The sequence below is a fragment of the Megascapheus bottae genome, chromosome 15, assembly GCF_031878675.1.
Source record: "Megascapheus bottae isolate mThoBot1 chromosome 15, mThoBot2.hap1, whole genome shotgun sequence".
In the NCBI taxonomy this organism is placed as follows: domain Eukaryota; kingdom Metazoa; phylum Chordata; class Mammalia; order Rodentia; family Geomyidae; genus Megascapheus; species Megascapheus bottae.
The window spans coordinates 28,050,565-28,078,512 of record NC_143523.1 but is presented as its reverse complement, the minus strand read 5'-3'; the positions used below and the strand labels follow the sequence as shown (position 1 = coordinate 28,078,512).

The 27,948-nt window shown below is 39.8% G+C and overlaps 1 protein-coding gene across 2 annotated transcripts in view; it reads left to right on the top strand.

Moving 5' to 3' along the window:
* Positions 1–27,077, top strand: part of Marchf5 (membrane associated ring-CH-type finger 5) — a 31,805-nt gene extending 4,728 nt beyond the window's left edge. The window contains exons 1-6 of one of the 2 annotated variants that reach the window (XM_090346269.1): positions 3,979–4,066; positions 12,933–13,088; positions 20,504–20,634; positions 24,974–25,157; positions 25,311–25,477; positions 26,298–27,077. In XM_090346269.1, the coding sequence (XP_090202395.1) occupies positions 13,073–13,088; positions 20,504–20,634; positions 24,974–25,157; positions 25,311–25,477; positions 26,298–26,414 (615 nt within the window). In that variant the 5' untranslated portion in view covers positions 3,979–4,066; positions 12,933–13,072 and the 3' untranslated portion in view covers positions 26,415–27,077. Of the gene's footprint in view, positions 1–3,863; positions 4,067–12,932; positions 13,089–20,503; positions 20,635–24,973; positions 25,158–25,310; positions 25,478–26,297 lie in introns of those variants that run through there. The other variant, XM_090346268.1, reaches the window with a different exon arrangement.
* The last annotated feature ends 871 nt before the right edge of the window (positions 27,078–27,948 follow it).

The following is a 27,948-nucleotide window of genomic DNA, read 5'->3' as shown; positions in this document are numbered from 1 at the left end:
TGTTTCTTTATATATTTGTAAATTCTTTGACATAAATGTAACCTGAATGTTAATAGAGAAGTATTGATCTCAATGTTGTATAATTTATCTCTTTTAAATCTAAAGCCAGATAGTTGTGATTTTTTTTTTAATTTTCATCAGTTGATATTAAATCTTGTAGGCATTCATTGTTTAACTTGAAGACTTTTTTGTGGGTCATGGGGCTTGAACTGTGGCCTGGGCACTGTCCTTGAGCTCTACAGATCAAGGCTACCACTCTACCCCTTGAGCCACAGCGACACTTCCAGTTTTCTGATGGTTAATTGAAGATAAGACTTTTTTCTTTTTTCTTTTTTTTTTTTTTTTTTTTTGCCAGTCCTGGGCTTGAGCTCAGGGCCTGAGCACTGTCCTTGGATTTTCTCAAGACTAGAGCTCTACCACTTGAGAGTCAGCACCACTTCCAGCTTTTTTCTATGTATGTGGTACCGAGGAATCGAACCTGGGTCTTCATGCATGCTAGGCAAGCACTTTAACCACTAGGCCAAACTCCCGGCCCAGATAAGACTTTTTTCTTGGACTTTTTAGTGCCTGGGCTGGTTTTGAACTGTGATCCTCAGATCTCAGCCTCCTGAGTAGATAGGATGACAGGCGTGAGCTACCACGCCTGGCATTTTTTTTTTTTAAAGAAAAAAATGTTTGCAAAGTTTATTAAAATGGTAACAATACATGTTTGTAGAGGAAAGCTGGTTATCTCTGAGGTGGGTAGTGAAGTTTCTGTGCCTCAGTTTTATCAGTTACAAGCTTATTTTTCCCAACATTAGCTTTCGTGCTTAGAGCCTCTTGTTTTGTGCACAATGCTTGCTTAGCTAGGGCTCTATCACCTGAGCCATGCCTTCATACCCCTGTAATCCCAGAACTCTGAAGGCTAAGGAAGGAAGCTCTTGAGTTAAAGGACAGAGTTCACTGTACAGCTGGTTCCAGACCTGGATTACATCACTCTATACTCCCAACCTCTTCCCCCCCCCAAAAAAAAAAAGAAAGAAAAGGTAATGATTATAACTGGCAAACTATCTTTAAAATTTTAGTGGTCTCTTTTTCTCATTTGAGACTTTTTATTAGCATTCATTGGTTATACTGGGGGGATTCGTTGTAACTTTTTTTTTTTTTTTAATTTTGTTGCCAGTCCTGGGGCTTGAACTTGGGTCCTGGGCTCAATCCCTAAGCTTCTCTGTGCTCAAGACTACCGCTCTACCACTTGAGCCATAGCATCACTTCTGACTTTTTCTGTTTATGTGATACTGAGGAATCGAACCCAGGGCTTTATACATGCCAGACAAGCACTCTACCACTAAGCCACATTCCTAGCCTCATTGTAACATTTCTTAACATTCATACAGTGTATCCAATCAACTTTACACTCTCATTCTCCTTATGCCTCTTCCTCCTACTCAAAACAGTCTCAACAGATTTCATCAGATTTTCCTTCCTTTTTTTCTTTCTTTTTGTGGGTCCATTGGGCTTGAACTCTAGTCTTAGACCACTGTCCCTGAGCTCTCCCTACCCCTTGAGCTACAGCCCTACTTCCCATTTTCTAGTGATTAATTGGAGATAAGAGTCTCACATTCTTTAGTGCCTGGGCTAGCTTTGAACTGTGATCCTCAGATCTCAACCTCCTGAGTAACTAGGATTACAGGTGTGAGCCACTGTGCCCAGCCTCATCAGTCTATTTTCTTTGCTTTTTTCCCCATTGATCAATTTTCCTTTCTTTTTTTTCTTTTTTTTTTTTTTTTTGCCAGTCCTGGGCTTGAGCTCAGGGCCTGAGCACTGTCCTTGGACTTTCTCAAAGCTAGAGCTCTACCACTTGAGCCTCAGCATCACTTCCAGCTTTTTTCTATGTATGTGGCACCGAGGAATCGAACCTGGGTCTTCATGCATGCTAGGCAAGCACTTTAACCACTAGGCCAAACTCCCAGCCTTTCCTTTCTTTTTTAAAATCCTTTTAAACTCTCATATAAACTATTTTGATCATGTCTAACTTTATCCACAGATTGATTTCATGTCTTTATCAATACAATCCAGCAGTTTCTGTCTTTTAGCTTTGGTTCTTCTGGATTTATCTCATCCTCCATGAGGTGGATTTCCTGATAGCAATTGCTGTCACTGTAATAAACCGAGCCTCCAAAACACTATAGTCTGAGATTGAGGTGGAGTTAGACAGTCAAATTTCTATCATTTCTCTTCCAAGATCGTGATGAATTTAAGCTAATCATTTTTAAAACATCATTTTCTGCTTTTTGTGTGTGCGTGTGTGTGTGCGTGCTAGTAACTGGGAATTGAACTTGAGACCTTAAATTCTCACTTTACCCCATCCCCCTAAACCTGGCATTAAACCACTTGAGCCATGCCTTCAGTTCCTGAAATAAATCTTTTCTGCCTCTTAAAGAAATTGGGGATTGTATAACAATGGCTCACAGCTGTAATCCTAACTACTCAGGAGGATGAGATTTGAAGTTCTTGATTCCAAGCCTGTCAGGGCAGACAAATCTGATATAGACTTTTATCTCCAGAGGTGGAAATCTGCATGAGTCTTGTCTGAGACAAACTTTAATGAGGGGAGAGTGCCAGAAAACTTCGTGTTGAGTTAATGAAAGTCACTGTCATAATTTAATTCCAGAGAAGGAGATCTGGTCATACCTATTATGGAGATTTATAGGCCCAAGAGTATCGTTATCACTTTCAGAAAGCTGTTTGTTCTATCCTCATATCTTTGTAAATTAGTTGGCTGTGGTATTATACATAGAACCACTGCCTTGCACATGCTAGCCAGGTGCTATACCACAAAGTTGCATCCCCAGTGCTTGGAACAGTGTTTTGCTGTGTACTTTAGGCCATCCTGGAACTCAGAATCTTCCTGGTTCCACCTCCTATAGGCATTTCACCTGACTCCTTTGTGCTTTAATAAATATGCTTTGATCCCCCCCCCCCCCCCCCGCTTTCTCCTTAAAGTCATACTGTTACAGGCGAAGTGAATAGGATTCATTCCCTGCCCCCTCACTCCCACCCACCCCCCTTGAAAATTGAATTTGTTGAGGATGTAGCTTATGGCAAAGCACTTGCTTAGTATATGTGAGGTCCTGGGTTTAATTTAACATTTTGTTTTCCCAAGATGTTGTAACTTGGGGAAAACACCAAAGCTCATATATTCTTATCCCTCAGGAATTCTACTAGTTATTAAAAGCCACATGAAACATGAGGATGAGGATTGTTCATTCCTTGTCTTTGTTCTTGCCTAGGGTTTGAGCATATTTTTTACTCAGATTGCCTGCTTGGCTGGTGTTCTTTTGGGGGGGGGGGCGGGAAGGGTCATGGAGCTTGAACTTGGCCTGAGCACTGGGCCTGGGCATTGTCCCTGAGCTCTTAAGCTCAAGGCTACCACACTACCCTTGAGCCAAAGCCTCACTTCCTGCTTTCTAATTGGAGATAAGGGTCTCACAGACTTCAGTGCCCAGGCTGGCTTTGAAACTTGATCCTCTGATCTCAGCCTCCTGAGTAGCTAGGATAACAGCCGTGATCCACAGCTCCCTGCTGTGGCTGGTGCTCTTATTGTGCCATACCTCCTAATTTTTGGATAGTTGATTAGAGATGGAGTTTCCAGGATTTTATTTTCTGTATAGGCTGGCTTTGAACCACAGTCTTCGAGCTCAAAATCTAAAATAGCTATAATTATAAGCATGAGCCACTGATGACCAACTTTGTCTACTTAGTTTTAAATGTATGTAAGCAGAAGTTCTATGATAAAACATAATGGGTTCATCTTATTAAGAAGGAGCTTCAGTGTAAAAGAGGCTAGAATCCTAAAGATACATCATTTTTCTCTCTTGCAGAAGTTGCTGGGTATGTTTTGCCACTGACGAAGATGATAGAACAGCTGAATGGGTGAGACCATGCAGGTGCAGAGGATCTACCAAATGGGTTCACCAAGCTTGTCTACAGCGCTGGGTGGATGAAAAACAAAGAGGAAACAGTACAGCCAGAGTGGCATGTCCTCAGTGCAATGCTGAGTACTTAATAGTTTTTCCAAAGCTGGGTAAGAGTATCTCTAAAGACAATACATATGTTTGATACTGTTACATAGAACTTTATGGCCTCACATTTATTTCTAAATGACTCATCTCTTTGTTTTTTGTGAATCTCTGTATTCTCTATTTCCTCTAAATGTGAGGTATTTGTTTCTCTAACAGTTTAAATATCCTTAATAATTTCCCAAGTCTGTCTGTATATTAGCTGTTTTCATTTGGTTGAGAAGAGAATAACCAGTGTAGATATAATCAAATAAAGCCATAGTAAAAAGCAGACTTGAAGAGCCTCATCTGTGGAGATAATATAGGACAAAGAACACAATAGTATCTTCTAATGTGTCTCCTTGATTCTTGTGCTAAGAAATGAAAGTAGGGAAATTAAAGATTTAATAAGATAGAATCTTGAATTAATCTTTGGAATCTAAGTTAGATAATTGTCTTTCATGAAAACTGTTACCCTTCCAGGGAATTGGCAGAGAAGGAATAACCAAAAGTCTTTGAGAGTGGGACTAACATTAGAATAAACTACTTAAAATGTGTTGTAACTAAAGCTAATATTTATTAAGCCCATTCCATTAGTTATACATTTCTGAGCTGATGTCATTCTGTTTGTATTACATCGTACTAGTTGTAAATATTATACTTGGCTATGACCAAGAGGTATAGGAAGTCAGTAGGAGTTCTGTAAAAGTCAAAAGGAAAGAATGGAAAACTTAGAAATTATTAGGTATACTTTTTGAAGATGCTATATATACTAAAATCAAACTTTTTAAAAATGTAATACAAATGAAGATAATGAAGTGCTTTCTAGTTTAAGAAGATAATCAGGGCAAATGAAATTTTGTGGTTTTCCTCTAGCATGATACATAAGAAAGGTTTAATGAAGAAAATAGTCCTTAAACATTTGGAATTTGTGGACCATATTATGGGTTTTCATACAAACCACTGATTCTACTCCCATCCCACCCTCACTCCACATCTTGCTGTACAGGGTATTTAACCCAGGGCGGTGAACATGCTAGATAAGCATTTTATCACTTGAGCATGCCCAACCTCATCACTGATGTAGGCAAGCACAAAAGAGTAACCTAAAGTGTTTTTGTTGCCAGATCAAACCAAAATTTCTAAAATATCAGAGACTGCAGTTACTAGTTAAATCCTTCACCATGTTGATATGGCTCAAGTTTTTGTCACAAAGACAATGGTTGTTGTTGTTGTTGGGGGGGGCGGGGAGGGTTGTTTTGTTTTTTGGGAACCAGCTCACATTTGTGACATTTTAAAATTGTACAAGTTTTTGACATCTGTCCTCCCACCCAAGACAATGTTTTTATATTTTGGGTTTTTTGTTTTTTTGTTTTGTTTTCTTTCTAGTTCTGCTAAATTAGATAGGCCCTCCATTTAATTACAATTTTTTGGAAGAACAGCACATATAGGGTGAATTATGTGGTTTAGATATTCAAATGTATAGAAACCAGCACATTGCAAGAATTCTTATTAAAAATGAGGCATTGCTGGGCACAGTGGCTCACACCTATAATCCTAGCTACTCTGGAGGCTGAGATCTAAGGATCAAGGTTCAAAGCCAGCCCGGGCACAAAAGGACCTGAGACTCTTACCTCTAATTAACCACTAGAAAAGGGAAGTGGGGCTTGGCTCAAGGGTAAGGTGGTAGCCTTGAGCTGAAGAGCTCAGGGACAACGCCCAGGCCCAGGGGTAGGGCTGAATTCAAGCCCCAAGACCCTCAAAAAAAAAAAAAAAGAAAAAGAAAGAAAACCTAGGGCGGGGCATTTGGCCTAGTGGTAAAGTGTTTGACTACTGTACACGAAGACCCAGGTTTGGTTCCTTGATACCACATACATTTGAAAAAAAAAAAAAAAACCAAAAAAAAAAAAAAAAACAGAAGCAGTGCTGTGGTTCAAGTGGTAGATCTGTAGCCTTGAGAAAGTCCAAGGACAGTGCTCAGGCCCTGAGCCCAAACCCAGAACTGGCCAAAATAAATAAATAAAATAAAAACCTACACATAGTGGCTCATGCCTGTAATAGGAAGAGGCTGAGATCTGAGGGTGGAGATTCCAAGTCAGCCTGGGCATAATCTGTGAGACTCATATCTCTAATTAACAACCAGAAAATTGGAAGTGGCTCAAGTGGTAGAGTGCTAGCCTTGGGTTGAAGAGCTCAGGGGCAGTGTCCAGGCCCAAAGTTGAAAAAAAAAGCAAATTAGACATGATAAGTCAGTTTACAAATGTATAGCACTGAACAAAAAGACTGAATATTTTAGTTTGGGAGATGGCAATAGGTAGATCTGTCATTTGGGTGAAATTCAGATCCAGAAGATAGTTTTTATGTTTTATGCAATAATTGACTTTTAAGTATACCTATTAAGAATGATAGAAAGTGCCTCTGATTATCATAAGTCAAACTCTTGGTTTTTAGTTAAATTATACCATGATTAATCTTCATTATTTTATCTTTAAGAATTATATTCTGCCAGACAATGCTGCTTCTATCTAGGTAAATCTGCCAGGCAAATCTATTCAGGAAGTTGAGATCTGAGGATCTCAGTTGGAAGCCACCTAGGCAAGAAAGTTCTTGAGACTCCTGTCTTCAACTAACCATACAAAGAAAGGCCAAAAGTGGAACTGTGGCTCAAGTGGTAGAGTGGTGTCCTTGAGGGCAAGAGCTAAGGGATAACACCTAGTGCTTGAGTTCAACCTCCAGTACTGACACAAAAAAAGAACTATATTCTTCACTCAAGTGATAGGTTCAGGTAATTCACTGTAGTTTAAAAGCATGGTACTTATGTAAGGCACTTAAACTCAGAAACGCTTTGCTGACATGATTATTGCTGTGGAAAAATTTGATCAGGAACATATTAATAATCCTAACAAAAGCTGAGGCAGGAGAATCTCAAGTTTGAGGCCAGCCTGTACAAACCCTTATCTCAGAAGATAAATGAATACATCTTTTACTGGAATACTTTTTGTTATCTTTCCTCGGGATGACATACAGAAGCAGAACTACATTGTCAAGTCACCTGCTACAGATGAATTTATATTAATAAATTCTCAGTCCTTAATACTGACTCAAAGAATCCTAAGTGTGAGTTGTTTTTAGGTGGTAGATCTCTTCCTTACTTTCTGGGTAGTATTTTGGCCATACTGATTTCAGTACATTTTGGCAAGTCAAGTTTTAGAAATTGTTGTTGGGGCTGGGAATGTGGCTTAATAGTAGAATGTTTACCTAATATGCATAAAGCCCTAGGTTCTATTCCTCAGTACCACATAAACAGAAAAGGCCTGAAGTGGCATTGTGGCTCAAGTAATAGAGAAAAGAAGAAAGTACTGGGGATTAAATTCAAGGTTTCTTGCTCTCACTTAGTTTCTTCTTTAACTCAGCTGTCTCTTTACCACTGAGGCACAACTCTACTTCCAGGTTTTTGCTGGTTAATTGAAGATGAGCTTCTCTCAAATTTGCTCTGAATTGCAATCCTCAGATTTCAGCTTCCTAACTAGATATGAGGCACCAGTGCACGGCAAATTATCGTCCTTGAACTATTTAATTATTAGTTTATTTATTAGATAGACCCCTCACTTTTACCCACATCTCCAGCAATTTTTTTTATTGGTTATTTTAGAGATAAGGGCTCTCTGAACTCTTCTGCCTAGGCAGGCCTCAAACAGAGCTCTCCTCACTAGATTTCCGGCATGGGTCACTAGCACTCATTCTTTTTAATTCTTTCTTTCTTTTTTTTTGCCAGTCCTGCAGCTTGAACTCAGGACATGGGCACTGTCATTGAGCTTTCTCAAAGCTAGCGCTCTACCACTTGAACCTCAGCACCACATCCGGCTTTATCTGTGTATGTGGTACCAAGGAATCAAATCCAGGGCTTCATGCATGCTAGGTGAGTTTTTCCTTAAAATATCATAATAGCTATTCCTTGCAAAGTCATAATCATTTCAAATTTGAAAATCAAAATTTACTTTTCCTTAAGTTGTCTGTATATCAATCAAAGGTTGACATGGATTGATCCCTAAATAGCACTTGAGAAACACTGGATTTAAAAAACAAAACAAAACAGGCCGGGAGTTTGGCCTAGTGGTTAAAGTGCTTGCCTAGCATGCACTAAGACACAGGTTTGATTCCTTGGTACCACATACATAGAAAAAAAAAGCCGGAAGTGGTGCTGAGGCTCAAGTGGTAGAGCTCTGTCCTTGAGAAAGTCCAAGGACAGTGCTCAGACCCTGAGCTCAAGCCCAGGACTGGCCAAAAAAAAAAATTAAAAAAACAAAACAAAAAAAAACAATGAACAGCAGGGCACAGTGGCACATGCCTGCAATCATGAGGCTCAAGGTTCAAAGCCAGCCTGGGCACTAACAGACCTGAGACCTTTATCTCCCATTAACCTCTAGAAAATGGGAAGTGGGGCTTGGCTCAAGGGTAGGATGGTAGCCTTCAGCTGAAGAGCTCAGGGACAGTGCCCAGGTCCAGAGGTAAGGCGGTAGCCTTGAGTTGAAGAACTCGGAGACAGCACCCAGGCCAAATTCAAACTTCATGACCCACGAAAAAAAAAGAAAAAAAAAAAAAACAGGGCCAAGGGTTTGGCCTGGTGGTAGAGTGCTTGCTTAGCATGCACAAAGACCTGAGTTCGATTCCTCGGTACCATATACATAGAAAAACTGGAAGTAGTGCTGTTGCTCAAGTGGTAGAGCACTAGGCTTGAGGAAAAACCCAAGCACAATGCTCAGGCCCTGAGATCAAGGCCCAGGACTTGCCAAAGTTGGGGGCGGGGGGAAGAACAGAAGATACGAGGAAAAATGCAGAGAGGAAAAAGTAGTGGTTAACATTTTATGGAGTGATGGCTTTTATATGGCAGATTTTTAAAGTTTTAATATGGAATTAGCCTCAGTTTGTCTGGTTAACTGACCAGTTCTTCTTTTCTGAGACAGAAATAAATATTAGTGTCCTTTACTGTTGATAGAAAACATGAGCTCACACTGGGTACAGGTGGCTCATGCCTGTAATCCTACCTTCCCAAGAGGGTAACATCTAAGGATCATGGTTCAAAGCCAGCCCAAGCAGAAAAATCTATAATAAACTAGACAGAAAAAGCCGGAAATTGTGCTAGGGATCAAATGGTAAAATACTAGACTTGATTGAGCACTCAGACTCGGGGACAAGTGCCCACACCCTGAATTCAAGCCCCAGGACAGGCCAAAAACAAAAAAGAGCCAGGCACCCGTGGCTACTCAGGAGGCTGAGGTCTGAGGGATCATGGTTCAGAGCCAGCCAGGGCATGAAAGTCCATGAGTCTCACTCCAAATAACCACCAGAAAAAGGGAATTAGCGCTATGGCTCAAGTGGTATAGCGCTAGCCTTTAGCTGAAGAGCTCAGGACAACGCCCAGGCCCAGAGTTCAAGCCTCATGACTGACATAAAAAGAAAGAATCAAAGAAAACTTGTGCTTTACCATTAGGCCACACTGCTGGCCCTCATTTTGTATGTGTCTGTCTGTCTGTCTGTCTGTCTGTCTGTCTGTTTGAGCAATCAGTGCAAGTATTTGAACTCAAGTCTTTACTAGGCAAGCATTCTTCCAGTTGAGCTAACTCCAACAACTCCTTTTTGCATTGGTTATTTTATTTTCTTGCCAGTCCTGGGTTTGAGCTCAAGGCCTGAGCACTGTCCTTGGACTTACTCAGGGCTAGAGCTCTACCTCTTGAGCCTCAGCACCACTTCTAGCTTTTTTTTTCTATGTATGTGGTGCCAAGGAATCGAACCTGGGTCTTCATGCATGCTAGGCAAGCACTCTACCACTAGGCCAAACTCCCGGCCCTGCATTGGATATTTTTTAGATCATTTTGGTTTTTTGTTTTGTTTTTGCCAGCCCTGGGGCTTGAGGTCAGGGACTCAGCACTGTCCTTGGGCTTTCTCAAGGCTAGCGCTATACCACTTGAGCCACATACCATTTCTGGCTCTTTTCCATGTATGTGGCACCAAGGAATTGAACCTGGGTTTTTGTGCATGCTGGGCAAGTACTCTACCACTAGGCCAAACTCCTGGCCCCTTGATTTTGGTATTTTTGTTTTATTTCCCTGTGGCCTGGTCTGCAATCCTCCTATTTGTGCTTTCTCAAGTCACTGGGATGACAGATACATGCTACAGAACCCAGCCATTGGTTGAAATAGAGTGTCAGGAACTTTTTTTATGTCCAAGCTAGTCTCTAACCATGATTGCCTTGTTTCCAAAGTACCTGGAATTATATAGTCTTGAGCCTCAATACTTAGCTATTAATCTGTGATTGTTATGTACAATAAAGCATTATTTTAAAGCAGAAATGCAAATACCTACTAGAAAATGCTGTTTTCCTCTCAAAATCCTGCAGTGTTTATACATTAACTAGTGATAAATGATGGTGATAGAATTTGGGGGGGGGGGAGTTATGGGGATTATGGCAACTCTGAGCCTGGGTGCTGTTCCTGAGCTCTTCAGCTCAAGGCTAGTGCTCTACAACTTGAGCCATAGCACCACTTCTGGTTTTCTGGTGATTAATTAGATGTGAGTCTCACAGAGGTTAGTGCCCAGGCTGGTTGAGATCCTCAGATCTCAGCCTCCTGAGTAGCTAGGATTACAGGTATGAGCCACCAGCACCTGGCTGGTGATAGAGTTTTTATTTATTTTATTTATTATTATTATTATTATTATTTGCCAGTCCTGGACTTGAGCTCAGGGCCTGAGCACTGTCCTTGGACTTTCTTAAGGCTAGAGCTCTACCATTTGAGCCTCAGCACCACTTCCGTCTTTTTTTTTATGTATGTGGTACCGAGGAATCGAACCTGGGTCCTCATGCATGCTAGGGAAGCACTCTACCACTAGGTCAAACTCCCAGCCCTGGTAATAGAATTTTTTAAATGGCTTTTTAAAATGGAAGGGTTTATTTGGTATTCTCTGGTTTTGGCTTTTACTTCTACTTTTTGTGTCCCATTTAGAATTCACATAGTTTTTCATATCAGAGACTTCAAGTCTTGGTTAAATTTATTTATTTATTTATTTATTTATTTATTTATTTATTTATTTATTTATTTATTTAGCTAGTCCTAGGCTTCAACTCAGGGCCTGGGTGCTGTCCCCAAGCCTCTTTGTGCTCAAGGCTAGCCATCCACCACTTGAGCCACAGCAGTACTTAAGTGCTTTCTGAGTACTTTATTGGAGATAAGAGTTTCATGAACTTTTTTGCCCAGGCTGGATTCAATCCATGATCCTCAGATCTCAGCCTCCTGAGTAGCTAAGATTACAGATATGATGAGCTAAGATTACAGATATGATGAGTTAAGATTACAGATATGATGAGCCACTGGCACCCATTTTTTTGTTTCTTTGTCTTTTGTTTTTTTGTTTTCAATTAACCTGGGTTTAGTGGCACATGTCAGTAATCCTAGTACTTATTAGTCTGAAACAGAAGGATTATAAATTCTTAACATTTATGTATGGCTTATGCCATACTAACAGACAGTTGTTAATTTTGCCTTGAAGTTTTAATAGTGAGTTTTATGTTCAGTAGATGCTTAAGTACTTAGTAATTGACCTTATGGTTCACAAGTCTTAATTATTTATTTTTTTTTCATGGGTCATGGGGCTTGAACTTTGGGCACTGTCCCTGAGCTCTTCAGCTCAAGGCTACCACCCTACCACAGAGCCACAGCCTCACTTCCCATTTTCTAGTGATTAATTGGAGAGAAGAGTCTCACAGACTTTTTAGTTTCCGGGCTGGCTTTGAACCACGATCCTCAGATATCAGCCTTCTGAGTAGCTAGGATTACAGGCATGAGCCACTGAGCCTGGCTCCACAAGTCATTTTTGGGATTAAAAAAAAAATTAAGGTTTCCCTTGGCACAAATTATATAGTCATAAAGAACTACTATGGTGATTTTTAGTAATCTAGCAATGTGAAATAAAGATAATATAAATTGAACTAGAAGGTATGCATCAGCACATTTACTCAAGATTATTTTAGTTCGGGATTATTATATGATTGTGCCTGTGTATGTGTGTGTGTGTGTGTGTGTTGGTACCAGGGCTTGAACTTCACCCTTCTTTCTCAAACCCCACCCCATGCCCTACCACTTGAACCACCATCACACGTCCTTTTGGGGGGGGGGGGCAGTTGGCTGTTAATTGGAGATAAAAATCTCTGGTTTGCCTCTCAGGCTGATGTAGAACTGTGATTCTTAGATTTCACAGATTTCACCCATTTGTGAATGTAGGCTTTCTTATAGGCTTGTGTGTTTTTATCATTTATTGCTAGTTTCGTTGTTAGAAAAAATAAAAGCTTGAGTGTATCTCTCAGTCTAAAAGTACAATAGATACAGATGAAGTGAGAGCTTACATACGCTCTTAGACATAATGCTTAGTATTTAAAACAATGATGAATGATAGAAAGTTAAAACTCTTTACTGTTTTGATGTACTTTTTTTCCCTGTTATTGGTGGTACCTTTAGAAATTTGAACTCAGATCCTCATGCTTGCTAGAGCAGGTGCTCTACCATTTGAGACACATCCCCAAACCATTTCCACATATTTTAACTTTTACTGAGTTTGTTGTTGGGTATGTTTTCATTAAAATCCACATTTCTTGGGCCTGTGTAATTAGATTTTTTTTGAAGTTCCACTGAATCAGCAGATTGAGTCAAATACTTGCCACAGGTGTTGTGGCAAAATTCTGTACCATTGTAGCCTTCTGCCCTGAGGAACTAGAGTGCCCTTATGTACAGCCAACTACCATGTGCTGCACTAGTCATGGCCCAGAAAGCCCTTAAGAGTAAATGCCAATCATCAGAAAGCATTTTTTTAAGCACCTGTCTGTACATGGTTCTATCCTAGGCACTGTACAAAACGAATTAAACAGACATGGCCCCTGCCCCTTGGGAGTTTTCAGTCTAAGATGATGCTGACATGGACAGACATAAAGGATATTGAGACAACTGAACAAACATTGAACAAGAGCATAAAGTAATAACATTATGCACAAGCAAAGGGGTAAGTGCATTTTGTGGGGATAGTATATAAAGGAGGCCTCATGGGATATAAACAGAGTGGAGTAGAAAAACTAGTGAATTTGACCAAATTAGAGATTAGTTCTCCCTGGCAAGCTGGATTTTCATACTGAAAAGACAGGACATTCTAGACATATATTGCAACTGAAAAAAAAAATAGCAAGGAAAGAAGTGCACAACTGTAGTGTCAATGGCCTCAAAAATCTGGTATTAGGGGCTGGGAGTTTGGTCTAGTGGTAGAGTGCTTGCCTAGCTTGCACAAAGACCTGGGTTCGATTCCTCGGTACCACATGTACATAGAAAAAGCCAGAAATGATGCTATGGCTCAAGTGGTAGAGCTCTAGCCTTGAGAAAGCCCAAGGAAAATGCTCAGGCCCTGAGTTCAAGGCCCAGGACTGGCAAAAAAAAAAAAAATCTGGTATTATGGGTGGCACTGAAAGTAGGGTTGATGTTTAACTTAGCCAGTTGGCGTTTAAGGTGGGTCTAGGTCAGAATCAGTTAATTGTAAAGCAGACAAACAAACCTGGAAACTTAACATAGACTGGAAGCAGTATAGCCTCACCTGTTTATGCTCATTACATGAAGTTCTTTTGCACCCTGACATACTATAGAAATCACATTTCTAAATACTATTGTAGTGTTAACTGGGTCTTAAACTCAGGGCCTTGCCCTTATACAACAAGCATTCTACCTTGAACCATTAACCTGGTTAATAGATGTAATTGAAAATACCTTTCTATTCCAGAAATAAAACCAGGAGTTCTAAGAAGTACACAGTTCTAATTAGTATAGGCACAGTACCTTCAGTTGTTAATTTCTTAAATTCCAAAGTATACCTGTTTGGGGGGTTGGAGGTCCTCTCTTTTTTTCTTCTGGGTGTTACTAGGTTTTGAACTTGGAGCTTTGTGCTCTACCACTTAAGCCATATTCATTTCTGTTGTGAGATAGAGTCCCTGTGTTGCCCAAACTGACCTTAAACTCAGACTCAAGCAGTCTTCCCACCACTGCCTCAATCTGTGAACTACAGGTATAGGCCACTTTACTTAAGCTCATGATGTAACCTTCAATAGCCATGTATACATAGATTTGAATTTGGTGTTTTGGAGCTGTTTTGAGTTTTGTTTTGTGAACTGGTGGTAACTTTCCCCAGAAGTGTTTGGTTCATTTTTATTGTTTGAATCAGGGTCTCACTATATGGCTCAGGCTAGCCTTTGAACTCAAGCTTCTACTATAGCCTCTCTAATTTGGATTACATGTGCTGTTCCATGCTTGGCTCAGCTCACTTTGTGATGTCACACAAACCTGAAATGTTAAAATTTGAATTTACTCAAAATATTAGGGTTGTCTTTACAATTGTCTCTTTAACTTGTATAATAGAATTTACAGTAAACTTCTTATTTTTATTTTTTTATTGATTTTTCCAGTCCTGGTACTTGAACTCAGAGCCTGGTCACTGTCCTTGAGCTTTCTCAAGGCTGGTGCTCTTCCACTTGAGCCACAATACCACTTCTGGCCTTTTCTGTGTATGTAGTACCAAGGAATTGAACCTAGGGCTTCATGCATGCTAGGCAAGCACACATCATTTGGCCACACTCCTGGTCTTAGACTGACTTATTTTTTTGTTGGTCGTAGGGCTCGAACTCTGGGCCTGGGCACTTTCTTAATTGTAAGCTTCTCTAATACTCATTAGATTTTCATAGTTCCTACTTACACAGATTTCTTTCATTTGTCATCCATTATATAAAGTACTGTTGAAAACATAACCCTTTTACTAATTACAATAAAAAAATGCAAAAAAAAAAAAAAGTACTGTTGAAAACAAATGGTATGGCCCACCAAAGCTTGAGAAGTTTAATAATGAGTCAGGCAATGGTGGCGCACACCTGTGATCCTAGCTACTCAGGAGGCTGAGATCTGAGGATTGTGGTTCAAAGCCAGCCCAGGCAGAAAAGTTTGTGAAAGGGCCAGGAGTTTAGCCTAGTGGTAGAGTGCTTGCTTAGCACGAAGACCCAGGTTCAATTCCTCAGTACCATATACATGGGGTGCGGGGGGAAAGGCAGAAGTGCTGCTATGGCTCAAGTGGTAGAGTTCTAGTCTTGAGATGAGCTCAAGTCCAGGACTTGGCCAAAAAAAAAAAAAAATTGTGAGATTCTTACCTCCAATTAACCACCAAAAAAAACGGAAGTGACACTGTGGTTCAAAATGGTAGTGGAAAAAGCTGGTAGACAGCATCCAGGTCCTGAGTTCAAGCCCCACAACTGACAGAAAAAAGTTCAATTGTGAAGGTTGGAATGTAGCTTAATGGTAGGGTGTCTGTCTGCCTGCCTGGTACACTCCTGGTTGGAACTCCAGTGCCACCAGAAAAAAAAAAAAAAAGTTGAATAATGCCTTTCAAATAAAACTCTGGATCTTTTATACTTTTAGATAATTTATGTAGTGTTTTTTCTTTCATGTTTCTTCCTTTGTTAGAATTCTATCTTAAGGGATAGAATCATACCTTTCTCTACTTCCTGTCATTCATTATATTATAATCTGACAGTATAAAGGATCTAATTGTGTGTTTAACATTAGGCATTTATTAAACTAAAGAAGTGACATTGCTCAGGATACATTGTACTTGTAAATTGACATGTTGAGGGGCTGAGAGTGTGGGCTAGTGGTAGAGTGCCTGCCTAACATGCATAAAGCCACCAGTTTGATTCCTCAGTACCACACACACAGAAAAGGCTAGAAGTGGTGCTGTGGCTCAAGTGGTAGAAAGCTAGTCTTGAGAAAGCCCAAGGGCAGTGCCTAGACCCTGAATTCACGCCCTAGGACTGGCAAAAAAATAAAATAAAAAAATAAATTGCAATGTTGAATTGAAAACCCCTGGGCTTTAAGGCTGGGTATGGTGCTTCTTACCTATAGTCTTAGATACTCAGAAGGCTGAGATTGAAGGATCATCAGGGTTCAAAGCCATCTTTAGCAGGAAAGTGCTTACACTTTAAATCTCCAATTAGTCACCTAAAACTAAAGCTGTAAGTATTGCTGTGTTGCTCAAGTGATAAACTACCCTTGAGAACAAAAACTCAGGGGCAGTGCCCAGACCCTGAGTTCAAGCCCCAGGATCAGCACTAAAAGAAAGAAAGCTGGGTGTGTTATCATGGGCATATAATCTTAACTACTCAGGAGGCTAAGATCTGAGGCACCTGGGGCACAAAAGTCCAAGAGACTTTTTTTTTTTGGCCAGTCCTATGCTTGAACTGAGGGCCTGGGCACTGTCCTTGGACACATTTTGCTCAAGGCTAGTGCTTTGCTGCTTAAGCCACAGTGGCACTTTGGCTTTTTCTGTGTATATGGTTACCGAGGAATCCAACTCAGGGCTTTGTGTGTGCTAGGCAAGCACTCTACCAGTAGGTTATGCTCCCAGCCCCCCAAGAGATTCTAAACCAGCAAAAAGCTGGAAGTGGAGGTGTGACTCAAGTGGTAAGACCACCAGCCTTGAGCAAAAACACTAAATGACTGTGCCCAATTCAAGCCCTAATACTGGCACCAAAAAAAAAAAAATTAAAATAGGTATAGCTGGGCACCAGTGGCTCACACCTGTAATCTTAGCTACTCAGAGGCCTGAGACCTGAGGATCACAGTTTGAAGCCAGACTCTTATCTCCAATTAACCACTCAAAAATGGGAACTGGCTGCACTGTGGCTCAAAGTGGTAGAGCACTAGCCTTGAACAAAGAAGCTCAGGGATAGGTCCTGAGTTCAAGCCCTATGATGAACAAAAAGAAAATAATTATAAAAAGGGTATTAGTCTTGGATTAGGCTAATCTCTCTCTCTTTTTTTTTTTTTTTTTTTTTTTGCCAGTCCTGGGGCTTTAACTCAGGGAATGAACACTGTCCTTGGATTTTTCTCAGACAGAGCCACTTGAGCCACAGCACCACTTCTGACTTTTTTTTATGTATGTGGTACCTAGGAATTGAACCTGGGTCTTTGTGCATGCTACCACTTGGCTAAACTCCTGGCCATCGGCTAATCTTTACACAAAGTAAATTTAAAATAAGCTAAGAGAAGAATATCAGAAAAACTAGAATTGGATGCTCTAAAATTCAGCCTATCTCTTCACTTTATCAAGCACATGTTTTATAAGGGATGGGTAGAAATTTTCCTAAAGAAAATATAACAAGCCTGGTGCGCTGGCTCACACCTGTAATCCTAACTACTCAGGAAGCTGAGATCTGAGGATCAAGGTTCAAAGCCAGCCCTGGCACTAAAAAGTCTGTGAGACTCTTCTCTCGAATTAACCACTAGAAAACGGGAAGTGGGACTGTGACTCAAGGGGTAGAGAGGTGGCCTTGAGTTGAAGAGCTCAGGGACAATGCCCAGGACCTGGGGTAGGGCAGTAGCCTTGAGCTGAAGAGCTCAGGGACAAAAAAAATTAACAGTGTTTTTCTTGTACAAGAGTTTGTACCCAGTGATTGATTTAGGAAGAAAACTGAGCTTTCTTTCTGTACTTCTATAAAAAGAAACTATTCATACATCTAGCTTATATATTATAATATTATGGCTTGCTTTCTTTGAGAGTGATATATATGTATGTGTATATGTTTGGGGGTGGGTTTTTTTATTTATTTTTTTATTTTTTTGCCAGTCCTGGGGCTTGAACTTGGGGCCTGACAACCGTCCTTGGCATTCTTAAGGCTAGAGCTCTACACTTTAGCCATAGCATCACTTCCAGTGTTTTCTGTGTATGGTACCAAGAAATCAACCCTCCCCCCCCCCCCCCCCGGGTATTTGTGCATGCCAGGCGAGCACTCTTACCACTAGGCCAAACACCTAGCCTGAGAATTATATTTTCATTCGACTGTTTGCTTTTATCTTTTAGGAATTAGATTATGCCAGTCTGTTAGTACATAGTTTCAACTACATAATTTAATCAGGAGAGAATTCTCAGGAGCTTAGGATTCCTCAATAAATAAAACCCCAAAATATTGTTTTCTCTGAAATGCTGCTTTCTCCCTGAGGAACCATATTTTAGACTTAACTTGTTATGTTCCAGTGAAACTATATATGAACAGTCAGCTGGAATTGGAGGTATGGCTCAGTTTGTAGAGCAAAACTCAATCTTGGACTTAAGAAAGAAAGAAAACAGTATTTGGCCCACTTTACCCAACTCTTGTTCTAATAATGAATGGAAATAGACTTAATAAGTAAAAGTATTATCTAATAATTGCTTTAAGAAACAGAGAAGTAGATGAAAGTAATTAAGCCTGGATTCTCATGAATTAGTGGTGGCAGAGTGGATATCATTGAAGCCAGGAAGAGAATCAGGAAAAGAAACTGAAATAGTAGTGCGATGGAGATTCTGGAAATGATGATGTTTTGAAAACAATATTTTGGGGTTTCATTATCTCCAATTAACCACCAGAAAACCGGAAATGGTGCAGTGACTCAGATAATAGAGTGCTAGCCTTGAGCTGAAGAGCTCAGGGACAGCACCCAGGCCCAGATTTCAAGCGCCAAGAACTGACAAAAAAGGAAAGAAAGATTAAGAGAGACTTTATGTATACCCATAGTATACCTGTGATCTGTAGTTGGGACATGTAAAGGATTCTCTAGATGGCTTTGCTGTGTCTTCTATAAGGAGTTATACATGTATTAGTAGATACATGTATTTTGAGGTAAATCCTGTGGCAAAGCACCTAGTATCATGTAAAACACTACATTTCTATGCTGTTATTTGGAAGCTATAGTCAGTAGGTGCTAAATGAGGTTTACATTATCTCTTTGGTCCCAAAATATACTTTTAAATGTTAGGTCTAGAAAATTTTAAGTAAATATGCTGCATTTAAATTACAGGTTCTATAACATCTCTCCTACTTTCCAATGTAGTATCTTTATACAGTGACCACTGTTATCACTGGCAATAGCAATCAATTGAAAGTTTGGGTCAGGAAAGCTTGGGTCAGATGGTTTATTCTTACTATTTGTTTTATCAAAATATGTTAATTTTTATAATTAAATTATTGGTTTTGTATGTAGTATCCTTTAGATTGTTAATCCATAGAAGGTAGGTGATGACTTACACACATCTAAAAATTATCTAGTAATTTGTTTGTAGAGATTGTTCAACAAATCAAGTTACTATAAGTTTTATGTAACTTAAACTTAGATATGTAGTTATTTGAATATGCTTTGAGCAAGTGTGATACCTTTTCACTTTCCTGGAAAACTATGAAGCTAAATTATATTGGGCTTAATGGCAGTAAGTACAATGCCTCCAAATAGCCCATGATAGAAGCATAATGTGCACATCCAGCTATTTGAATGCCATAACACTGATGTCATAATGATAAAAACTTGATAAATATAACATGTTGAAAATCAAAGTAAAATAAACTGACTTTGTGTAACTATAATTATAGTCTTGCTGCCAGGCGCAGTGGCTCATGGCTGTTATTCTAGATCTAAGGATCAAGGTTCAAAGCCAGGCCAGGCCCAAAAAGACCTGAGACTCTTATCTCCGGTTAACCTCTAGAAAATGGGAAGTGGGGCTTGGCTCAAGGGTAGGCCAGTAGCCTTGAGCTGAGGAACTCAGGGACAGTGCCCAGGCCCCATGACCCACCAAAAAAAAAAATAGTCTTGTTTATCTTTACACAACTGTATCAAGATACATAATGGGTAAGTCAGAGAAGTGATAGTCCTACTATAGATATGAATGGTTGCCAGGAGCCTGGTTGAAAAGACCAAACTAAAATGGCCCTTTCGCTCTGCTGGAGCCAGTATGATTAAGAAATGGGAGAGAGTAAGAGAACTGGTTCCTTTATAAGAAACCACAGTATTTGAGACTCTAAATATTGGCTCAGTAATAAAGATAAATGTTTGAACAGGCCATTTCCTAGAATTTAGGAAATAATATTGAGCTATTCATGAAAATCTGTTCAAATCTGAGTTCCCATCAAATTATTCACAACTATTTTTTATTATTTTTTTTTCCCAGTCCTGGGGCTTGAGTTCAGGGCCTAGGCACTGTCCTTGGACTTTCTCAAGGCTAGAGTTCTACCACTTGAGCCCCAACACCACTTCTGGCTTTTTTCTATGTATGTGGTACTGAGGAATAGAACCGCCAGGTCTTTGTGCATGCTAGGCAAACACTTTATCACTTAGGCCAAATTCCCGGCCCTCATTTCTGGCTTTTTCTATGTATGTGATACTGAAGAATCAAATCCAGGGCTTTGTGTTTGCTAGGCAAGCACTCTACCACTAGGCCACACTTCTGGTCCTCATGACTATTTCTAAGGTGTGAAATCATCCAACTTCATAGAAATATTTTGAATCTTAGAAAAATATGAAACATTTAGAAAACATGGAACAGGTCATTGTTGAAGTTTTCTTTTTTGTCATTTGTTTGTATTATAGGTCCAGTTGTTTACGTCTTGGATCTTGCCGATAGACTGATCTCAAAAGCTTGTCCATTTGCTGCTGCAGGAATAATGGTTGGCTCTATCTATTGGACAGCGGTGACTTATGGAGCTGTAACAGTGATGCAGGTTCTTCACTTTACTCTTGATTTGCAGATGTGATTTTTTTTATGTGATGAGCTATTCATAAATATTTTAGGCATTTTTAATTTATTATTTTAAGGAAGTAGTATAATTCTCCTGGCTTACCAATAAGAAAATACATAGCAAGCTATTTACTGAAATCTTATTCCTTTTCTTTATTTTCCTGGTTTACCTCCTCACCTTCCCTGGTAGTCATTACTATTAATTTTGTATATATTCCTCCAAACTGATTTTATGAATATATAAGAAAGAATCAAGATCACACACATACACACACACGCACACACTTTTTCCCCCTATAGCTGCAACCTCTTTTTTCATAGTAAGTTTTAAATCTTTTCACATAAATATGTAGATTTTCTTCTCTATGAACTGATCTAGTTATGAGGAAATGGAGTAAGAATCTTTTCTTGCCTTTTTTTTTTTTTTAAATTTGTGTGTTTTGTTTTGACATCTTATCCCAAGATTTTTATTTTCTCTTTTCTTTGAGATAGAGTTCTCTCATATTACCTAGGCTGGTCTCAAACATGTGTACTCAAGTGATGCTTCTACACCCGCCTCCTGAGTTAACTTGTACTGTAGGTGTGAGCTACTGTACTCCACTCTACTTGGATTCTTGTTGTACTGAAAATAGCTCCCCTCCCCCATTCCTGGGGCTTGAACTCAGAGCCTGGGCACTGTCCCTGAGCTTCTTTTGCTCAAGGCTAGCACTCTACCACTTGAGTTTATGTGGTACCACTGTTTATGTGGTACCAAGGAGTAAAACTCAAGGCTCCATGCATGCTAGGCAAGCCACATTCCTAGCTGTGAGCCAAATACTTTTTTTTTTTTTTTGCCAGTCCCAGGCCTTGACCTCAGGGCCTGAGTACTGTCCTTGGGCTTTCTCAGGGCAAGAGCTTTACCACTTGAACCACAGCACCATTTATGGCTTTTTTTTCTATGTATATGGTACCGAGGAATCGAACCCGGGTCTTCGTGCATGCTAGGCAAGCATTCTATCCCTAGGTCAAACTCTTGGCCTCCGAGGAAAATACTTTGTAAGCACTCATACATACTTGAAACAATCTCATGTCAGATACTTTTACTTTACTATGTGTCCAGTACCACAAACCAAGGAAAAGCCTGAAGATTTTTTTTGTGTGGGTCATGGGGCTTGAACTATGCCTGAACGTTGTCCCTGAGCTCTTCAGCTCAAGGCTACCGCCATACCCTTGGACCAAGCCCTACTTCCTGTTTTCTGGAGGTTAATTGGAGATAAGAGTCTCAGGTCCTTTTGTGCCTGGGCTGACTTTGAACCTTGATCTTCAAATCTCAGCCTCCTGAGTTAGCTAGGATTACAGGTGTGAGTCACCACTCCTGGCTCAGATTTTTATGTCTTAATCTACAATAGAATCAACTGAAATGTCTTTCTTTCTTTCTTTCTTTCTTTATTTATTTATTTATTTTTGCCAGTCCTGGGCTTGAGCTCAGGGCCTGAGCACTGTCCTTGGACTTTCTCAAGGCTAGAGCTCTACCACTTGAGCCTCAGCACCACTTCCGGCTTTTTTCTATGTGTGTGGTGCCGAAGAATTGAACCTGGGTCTTTGTGCATGTTAGGCAACCACTCTACCACTAGGCCAATCTCCCGGCCCTTTATTTATTTATTTTTTGTGGGTCATGGGGCTTGACATCAGCCTGGGCATGGCCTGGGCCTGGGCATAGCCTGGGCACGCACTATCCCTGAGCTCTTCAGCTCAAAGTTATCGCCCTACCCTGGGCCTGGGTGTTGTCCCTAAGCTCTTCAGCTCAAGGCTACCACTATACCCTTGAGCCAAGCCCCACTTCCCGTTTTCTAGAGGTTAATTGGAGATAAAAGTCTCAGATCCTTTTGTGCCCAGGCTGGCTTTGAACCTCAATCCTCAGATCTCAGCCTCCTGAGTAGCTAAGATTGCAGGCATGAGCCACTGCATCAGCCTTTGTTTTTTTTTTTTTTTGGGGGGGGACAATCCTGGGGGCTTGAACTCAGGGCCTGGGCACTGTCCTTGGGCCTTTCTCAAGGCTAGCACTCTGCCACTTGAGCCACAGCACTACTTCCAGCTTTTTCTATGTATGTGGTACTGAGGAATCAAACCCAGGTTTTAGTTCATGCTAGGCAAGCACTCTTACCACTAGGCCAAACTCACGGCCCCTCTTTTTTTTTTTTTTTTTTTTCAAGACAGGGTCTCAACATGTTGCTCAGGCTGGTTTTGAACTCCCAAGTACCTAAGACTGAAGACAAAATGCTATCACACCCAGAACTTAAACATGTAAAGCATAAACTTCTTATCATTGAACTCCTGTTAGTTCCCAGAAGTGAGTTTTGAGGCCATTTGATTTTACTTCTTTTTTTTCCCTTTGGTACTGTAGTTTGAACTCTGAGCCTTGTGCAGGTTGTCTACCACTTGATCCATTCCTAGACCTTAATTGTTAGTACAGAAGGGTTTCAGTGCAACATGCCAGTTTATACCTACAGTGTATCTTGATCCGTGTTACTCCTTCCATCGTTTTCTCACCTTTTCCAACCTTACCATCCCTTCAAGTTGCCTGGTTCCATTTTCATATGGGTACATTGAATATTATGACTGAATTTATTCATTCTTCCTCTATTTGTCCTTCCTCTTTGACCCACCTCTGTACAACTTTTGGTTGAAAGAAGTTATACCATTGGAATCTCCTCTACACCACCATATGAATATAATCCTACATATTTGTTTATAATTGATGTTTAACTTCTACATATGAAAGAAAGCATATCCCCTTTTATCTGTGAAACTGACTTCCCCTAACACATTTTTTTCCAGGTTCATCCATTTTCATGAAAATGACATATTCTTCCTGATGAATGAATAAAACTCCATTTTGTGTGTGGGGGGGGGGAATATGCATAGTTATACATACATATACATTATACACACACACACACACACACACACACACACACACAAAATTTTTTAACTTTTTGAGCCTATGTAGCCCAGGCTGGCCCTGCCTTGACCACGTAAGTGCCAGAATTATAGGCATATTCTACTAAGCCCAGGGTAGGATTTTTTTTTTTGAGGGGCTTGAGTACCTACCAGGACTTGAACTCAGCTTCCTCACTTGGCTTACTTCCTTATGACTGGTACTCTACCATTTGAGCCACACTCTTATAGTAGCACCTTCTTAAAAAGTAGCAGTCCCAGGGCCAGGAGCATAATCTAGTGGTAGTGTATTCGCATGAATAAAGCCCTGGGTTCCATTCTTCGGTACCACATCAGAAAAAAGCCTTAAGTGGTGCTGTGGCTCAAGTGGCAGAGCACTAGCCTTGAGCAAAAAGTGTCTAAGGACAGTGCCCAGGCCCTGAGTTCAGACCCCAGGACTGGGCGGGAGGGGTGGGGGGGGGAAGCAGGCCCAGCTGCTTTTAATTGGCTGGCTGTTTACATCCAGACAAATAAGATCTAGAATTATGTCCCAATGTACAATTCACTAAACAAATCAAGTAAGAATAGAAGCAAAAACCCAGAGAGGTTCCCTTCCCTCCAATGAAATATAATCCATGTAAGCCAAGTGAGTAACATACATCTATAATCTGAGCACAGATGAGCTAGGAGGAACACAAGTTTGAATTCAGCCTGTACAACTTAGTCAGACATGGTCGTTAATCCTAGCTACTCAGGAGGCTGAGACCTGAGGATCAAGGTTCAAAGCCAGCCCAGGCACAAAAGGACTTGAGACTCTTTGTCTCTTTAACTTCTAGAAAATGGGAAGTGGGGCTTGGTCCAAGGGTATGGCAGTAGCCTTGAGCTGAAGAGCTCAGGGACAAGGCCCAGGCCCAGGGGTAGGGTGGTAAGCCTTGAGCTAAAGAACTCAGGGATAGCACCTAGGCCAAGTTCAAGCCCCATAACCCACAAATATAAGGCTTTTTTTCATTCTAGTGTACTATGAAGTAACTCAGGGCTAATAACTTTGCAGCATTTTTTTTGTTGCTGGTATGGGGATTTGGACTCTGGATTTTGTTCTTGCTCCCCTTCCACTTGAGCCATGCCTCTAGCCTGGCCTTTTGCTACTTATTTGGAGATGAAGTCTCATGGATTTTTCTGTCTAGGTTGGCTTTGAACCACGGTCCTTTTAGTCTTAACACCCTGGGTAGCTAGGACTCACAGGTATGAGCCTCCAGTGTCCAGCCCAGTTTTGTTTTTAATTTTTTTTTTGAATTTTTTGTGTTCTTTTGAAGTTAAACATTTCCTTCAAATGAACTGAGTTCAGACATACACCATTTCATTAGATGAGGAAGTGATACTAGCAAATGCCATCTATCTTTTCACAGGTTGTAGGCCATAAAGAAGGGCTGGATGTTATGGAAAGAGCCGATCCTTTATTCCTTTTAATTGGACTTCCTACTATTCCTGTCATGCTGATATTAGGCAAGATGATTCGCTGGGAGGACTATGTGCTTAGACTGTGGCGCAAATACTCAAATAAACTACAAATTTTGAACAGTATATTTCCAGGTAGGCCCTGAAATTTGGTTATAAAGGGCAAAGTGCATGTCAAATTGACCTTCAGAAGATTAATACACTTTTTAAAGAAATGCCTTAAGATTTTTTAAAGCTAATCTTAGGTAATAGTACTGACAGTGAATTTTGTTGTTGTTGTTTCTGTAGGGATTGGTTGCCCTGTTCCTCGAATTCCAGCTGAAGCGAATCCTTTAGCAGATCATGTCTCTGCTACCCGAATTTTGTGTGGAGCCCTTGTCTTTCCTACTATTGCGACAATAGTTGGTAAACTGATGTTCAGTAGTGTTAACTCTAATTTACAAAGGACAATCTTGGTAAGATGGCTTTAATACCACTGTTTTCAAGTAGTAGGCAAAAGAGAATGAACCATATTTCTTTGTAAATGTGTAGGGGAACTTCACTCAGTAATCAGGAAAGATTTATTTTCATTGTTTTGTGTCCACTTGAATGATAATGATCTGAACCATACAAATACTCAACTTGTGATTCCTGTACCTTATTTGATCCCACTATTATTTGCCAACTGAGGGAAATAGAAATGGTAGGAATCACTGAAACAGCTCTGGTCCTCTCTTCTGTATGTAATCTCTCTTCTGTAATATGTTATGAAACATAGCACCCACCCCTCTACCAGCTAGACTGTGGTTAACAGTTTCTGTTTTAGGCTCTATCTACTGTAATACAGATAGTCTTGCTGTGAAATATCTATCAAATTTCTTGACTTCTCTGTGCCTAAAGAATGAGCATAATAGCTACCTCATAGTAATTGAGGGCTATGTGACATAAATATTGGCACATAGTAAGAACTTGTGTTGTTTACTATCACCATCATTTCCCCCTCCTTCCTCTGGTGGCAGGCTGTGTAGTACATAGTGCTCTGGCAGCTCTCCTTTTTATATCAGGATGAATCTAGAGCTAAATGGAAAGAAGCTTACTCATGTAGTAATGGGGAAGGCATCTCTGTCTTCTTTACTTGGCAATACCTGCCTCATCTTTGCTCACTCAGTAGAAAATGACTTGTAAATACTTGTTCTGTAAACATCAAAGCCTGTGTCTCTTGTGATCTAAGTAAAATTCTTTTTATTATGTTTCTTTAAATCTGCATTATAACAAGCTAATTTTCTTTTATTTTAGGGTGGAATTGCTTTTGTTGCCATAAAAGGAGCATTTAAGGTTTACTTCAAACAGCAGCAATATTTACGTCAGGCACATCGCAAAATTCTAAATTATCCAGAGCAAGAAGAAGCATAAAATTGTGACTTCTGGTTGTTCTGCAGTCCTCTCATCCTTATGAGTCTGTTGTGTTGTTTTGATTCCATCATTAATGCACTAGTGGAGACTTGTGATAAGCTGCTGCTCCTATATTTTTAAGAAATACAATAAAGCACTTAGGGCAGGGGAAATCCTCTCAGCAATCACGGAAGCTAAGAATGATTTGTTTTCATTGTTTTTTTATGTACTTCTTTTATGGCAGTCATCTGAACCATTATCTTAGCATGGTAAACCTAAGTTTGTTCATATTCCTTCCAGACAGGAATGTCTGCTAAATCAAACTATATAAATATTAAAAAGTACACATGCAGTTTCATTCTAATGTCTCTTTTGTATATGTTTATGTTTAATGTTTTCTTAGAAACAACTATGAAGGTACTATGAGGATTTTTCTCTTTTGGCATAATTTGATTCTATACTAAAACAGGAGCATATGTTAATATGAGAAATTGTGCATTAAATTAGTTCTGAATAAGTAACAAACCAAAAATATATGTAAACATTCAAAAAATTATCTGAACAAATGAGACTTGGTTGTGTTTTCTTTAACCCTTGTGATATCCTCCAAAATGTGTAGGGTAAATGTTCACAGGGCTTCCAGATCTCTTTTCACTATTAAATTTTATTTATATAACATTGACATCTCATAGTTCATAATGTGATTTTGACTTGTGTAGTCTTGATTTGTGTGTGTGTGCGCGTGCGTGCGTGTGTGTGTGTGTATGAGAGAGAGAGATTCAGACAGACAGACACAGAGGGTGAGAATGAGAAGCAGGTCCCTCAGAAATAGTTCTTCAAAGCCCTATTTATAGAAATTAGAGCTTCCGGTTCATAGTATAAGCAATGGATAATTTACAAAAAAAAAAAAAAGAATAAAGCTGTTTCACTCCCCTTGTACCTTAGTTCAGTTCTGCAGGTATTTTTTGATCACTTCCTGTTTGCCCAAGAACTATGCAGAGTGCTATGGGTACAGAGATGAACAGGAAATGCTGTGTCCTGGCTCTTAGAGTTGATAGTCTAGTTTCAGCAGAGAGAAAACCAGCAGTAAGAAAACCAAGGTGAGTTATTGAACTCTTCACTTCTGTATCAGTCAGTGAGACAGTATGAAAACAAGTCAAATACTGAAGTAATTCTTGTTATGTGTGAAAAATTCGTTTATTATAGAAAAACACTACTAATACTTAAATTTTAATTCCTTAGATATTAATGGGGCTAGCACCTTCATAATCATTGTTGAACTAGTTTTATCTTTATTTTTCAAAAACAGTTATTTAAGCTATTTGCATAGAGTGGCCATTTTAATGTTTGTCGATCTGAATGGTCTCATTAATTAAATTTTGGGAAAATAGCTCCAAAATTCCCAGGTATATTTTGTTTACAATATCTAATGCATGACAGTAGTAAATGTTTCCCCTTACTGGTAAGTGGCCACTTTAGAAGTGTAGCAAATGTAGATTGAACTATGTATGTTAGATTGCAGTAATGTATGTTAGTTTCAATAAGTAAAGTCCAG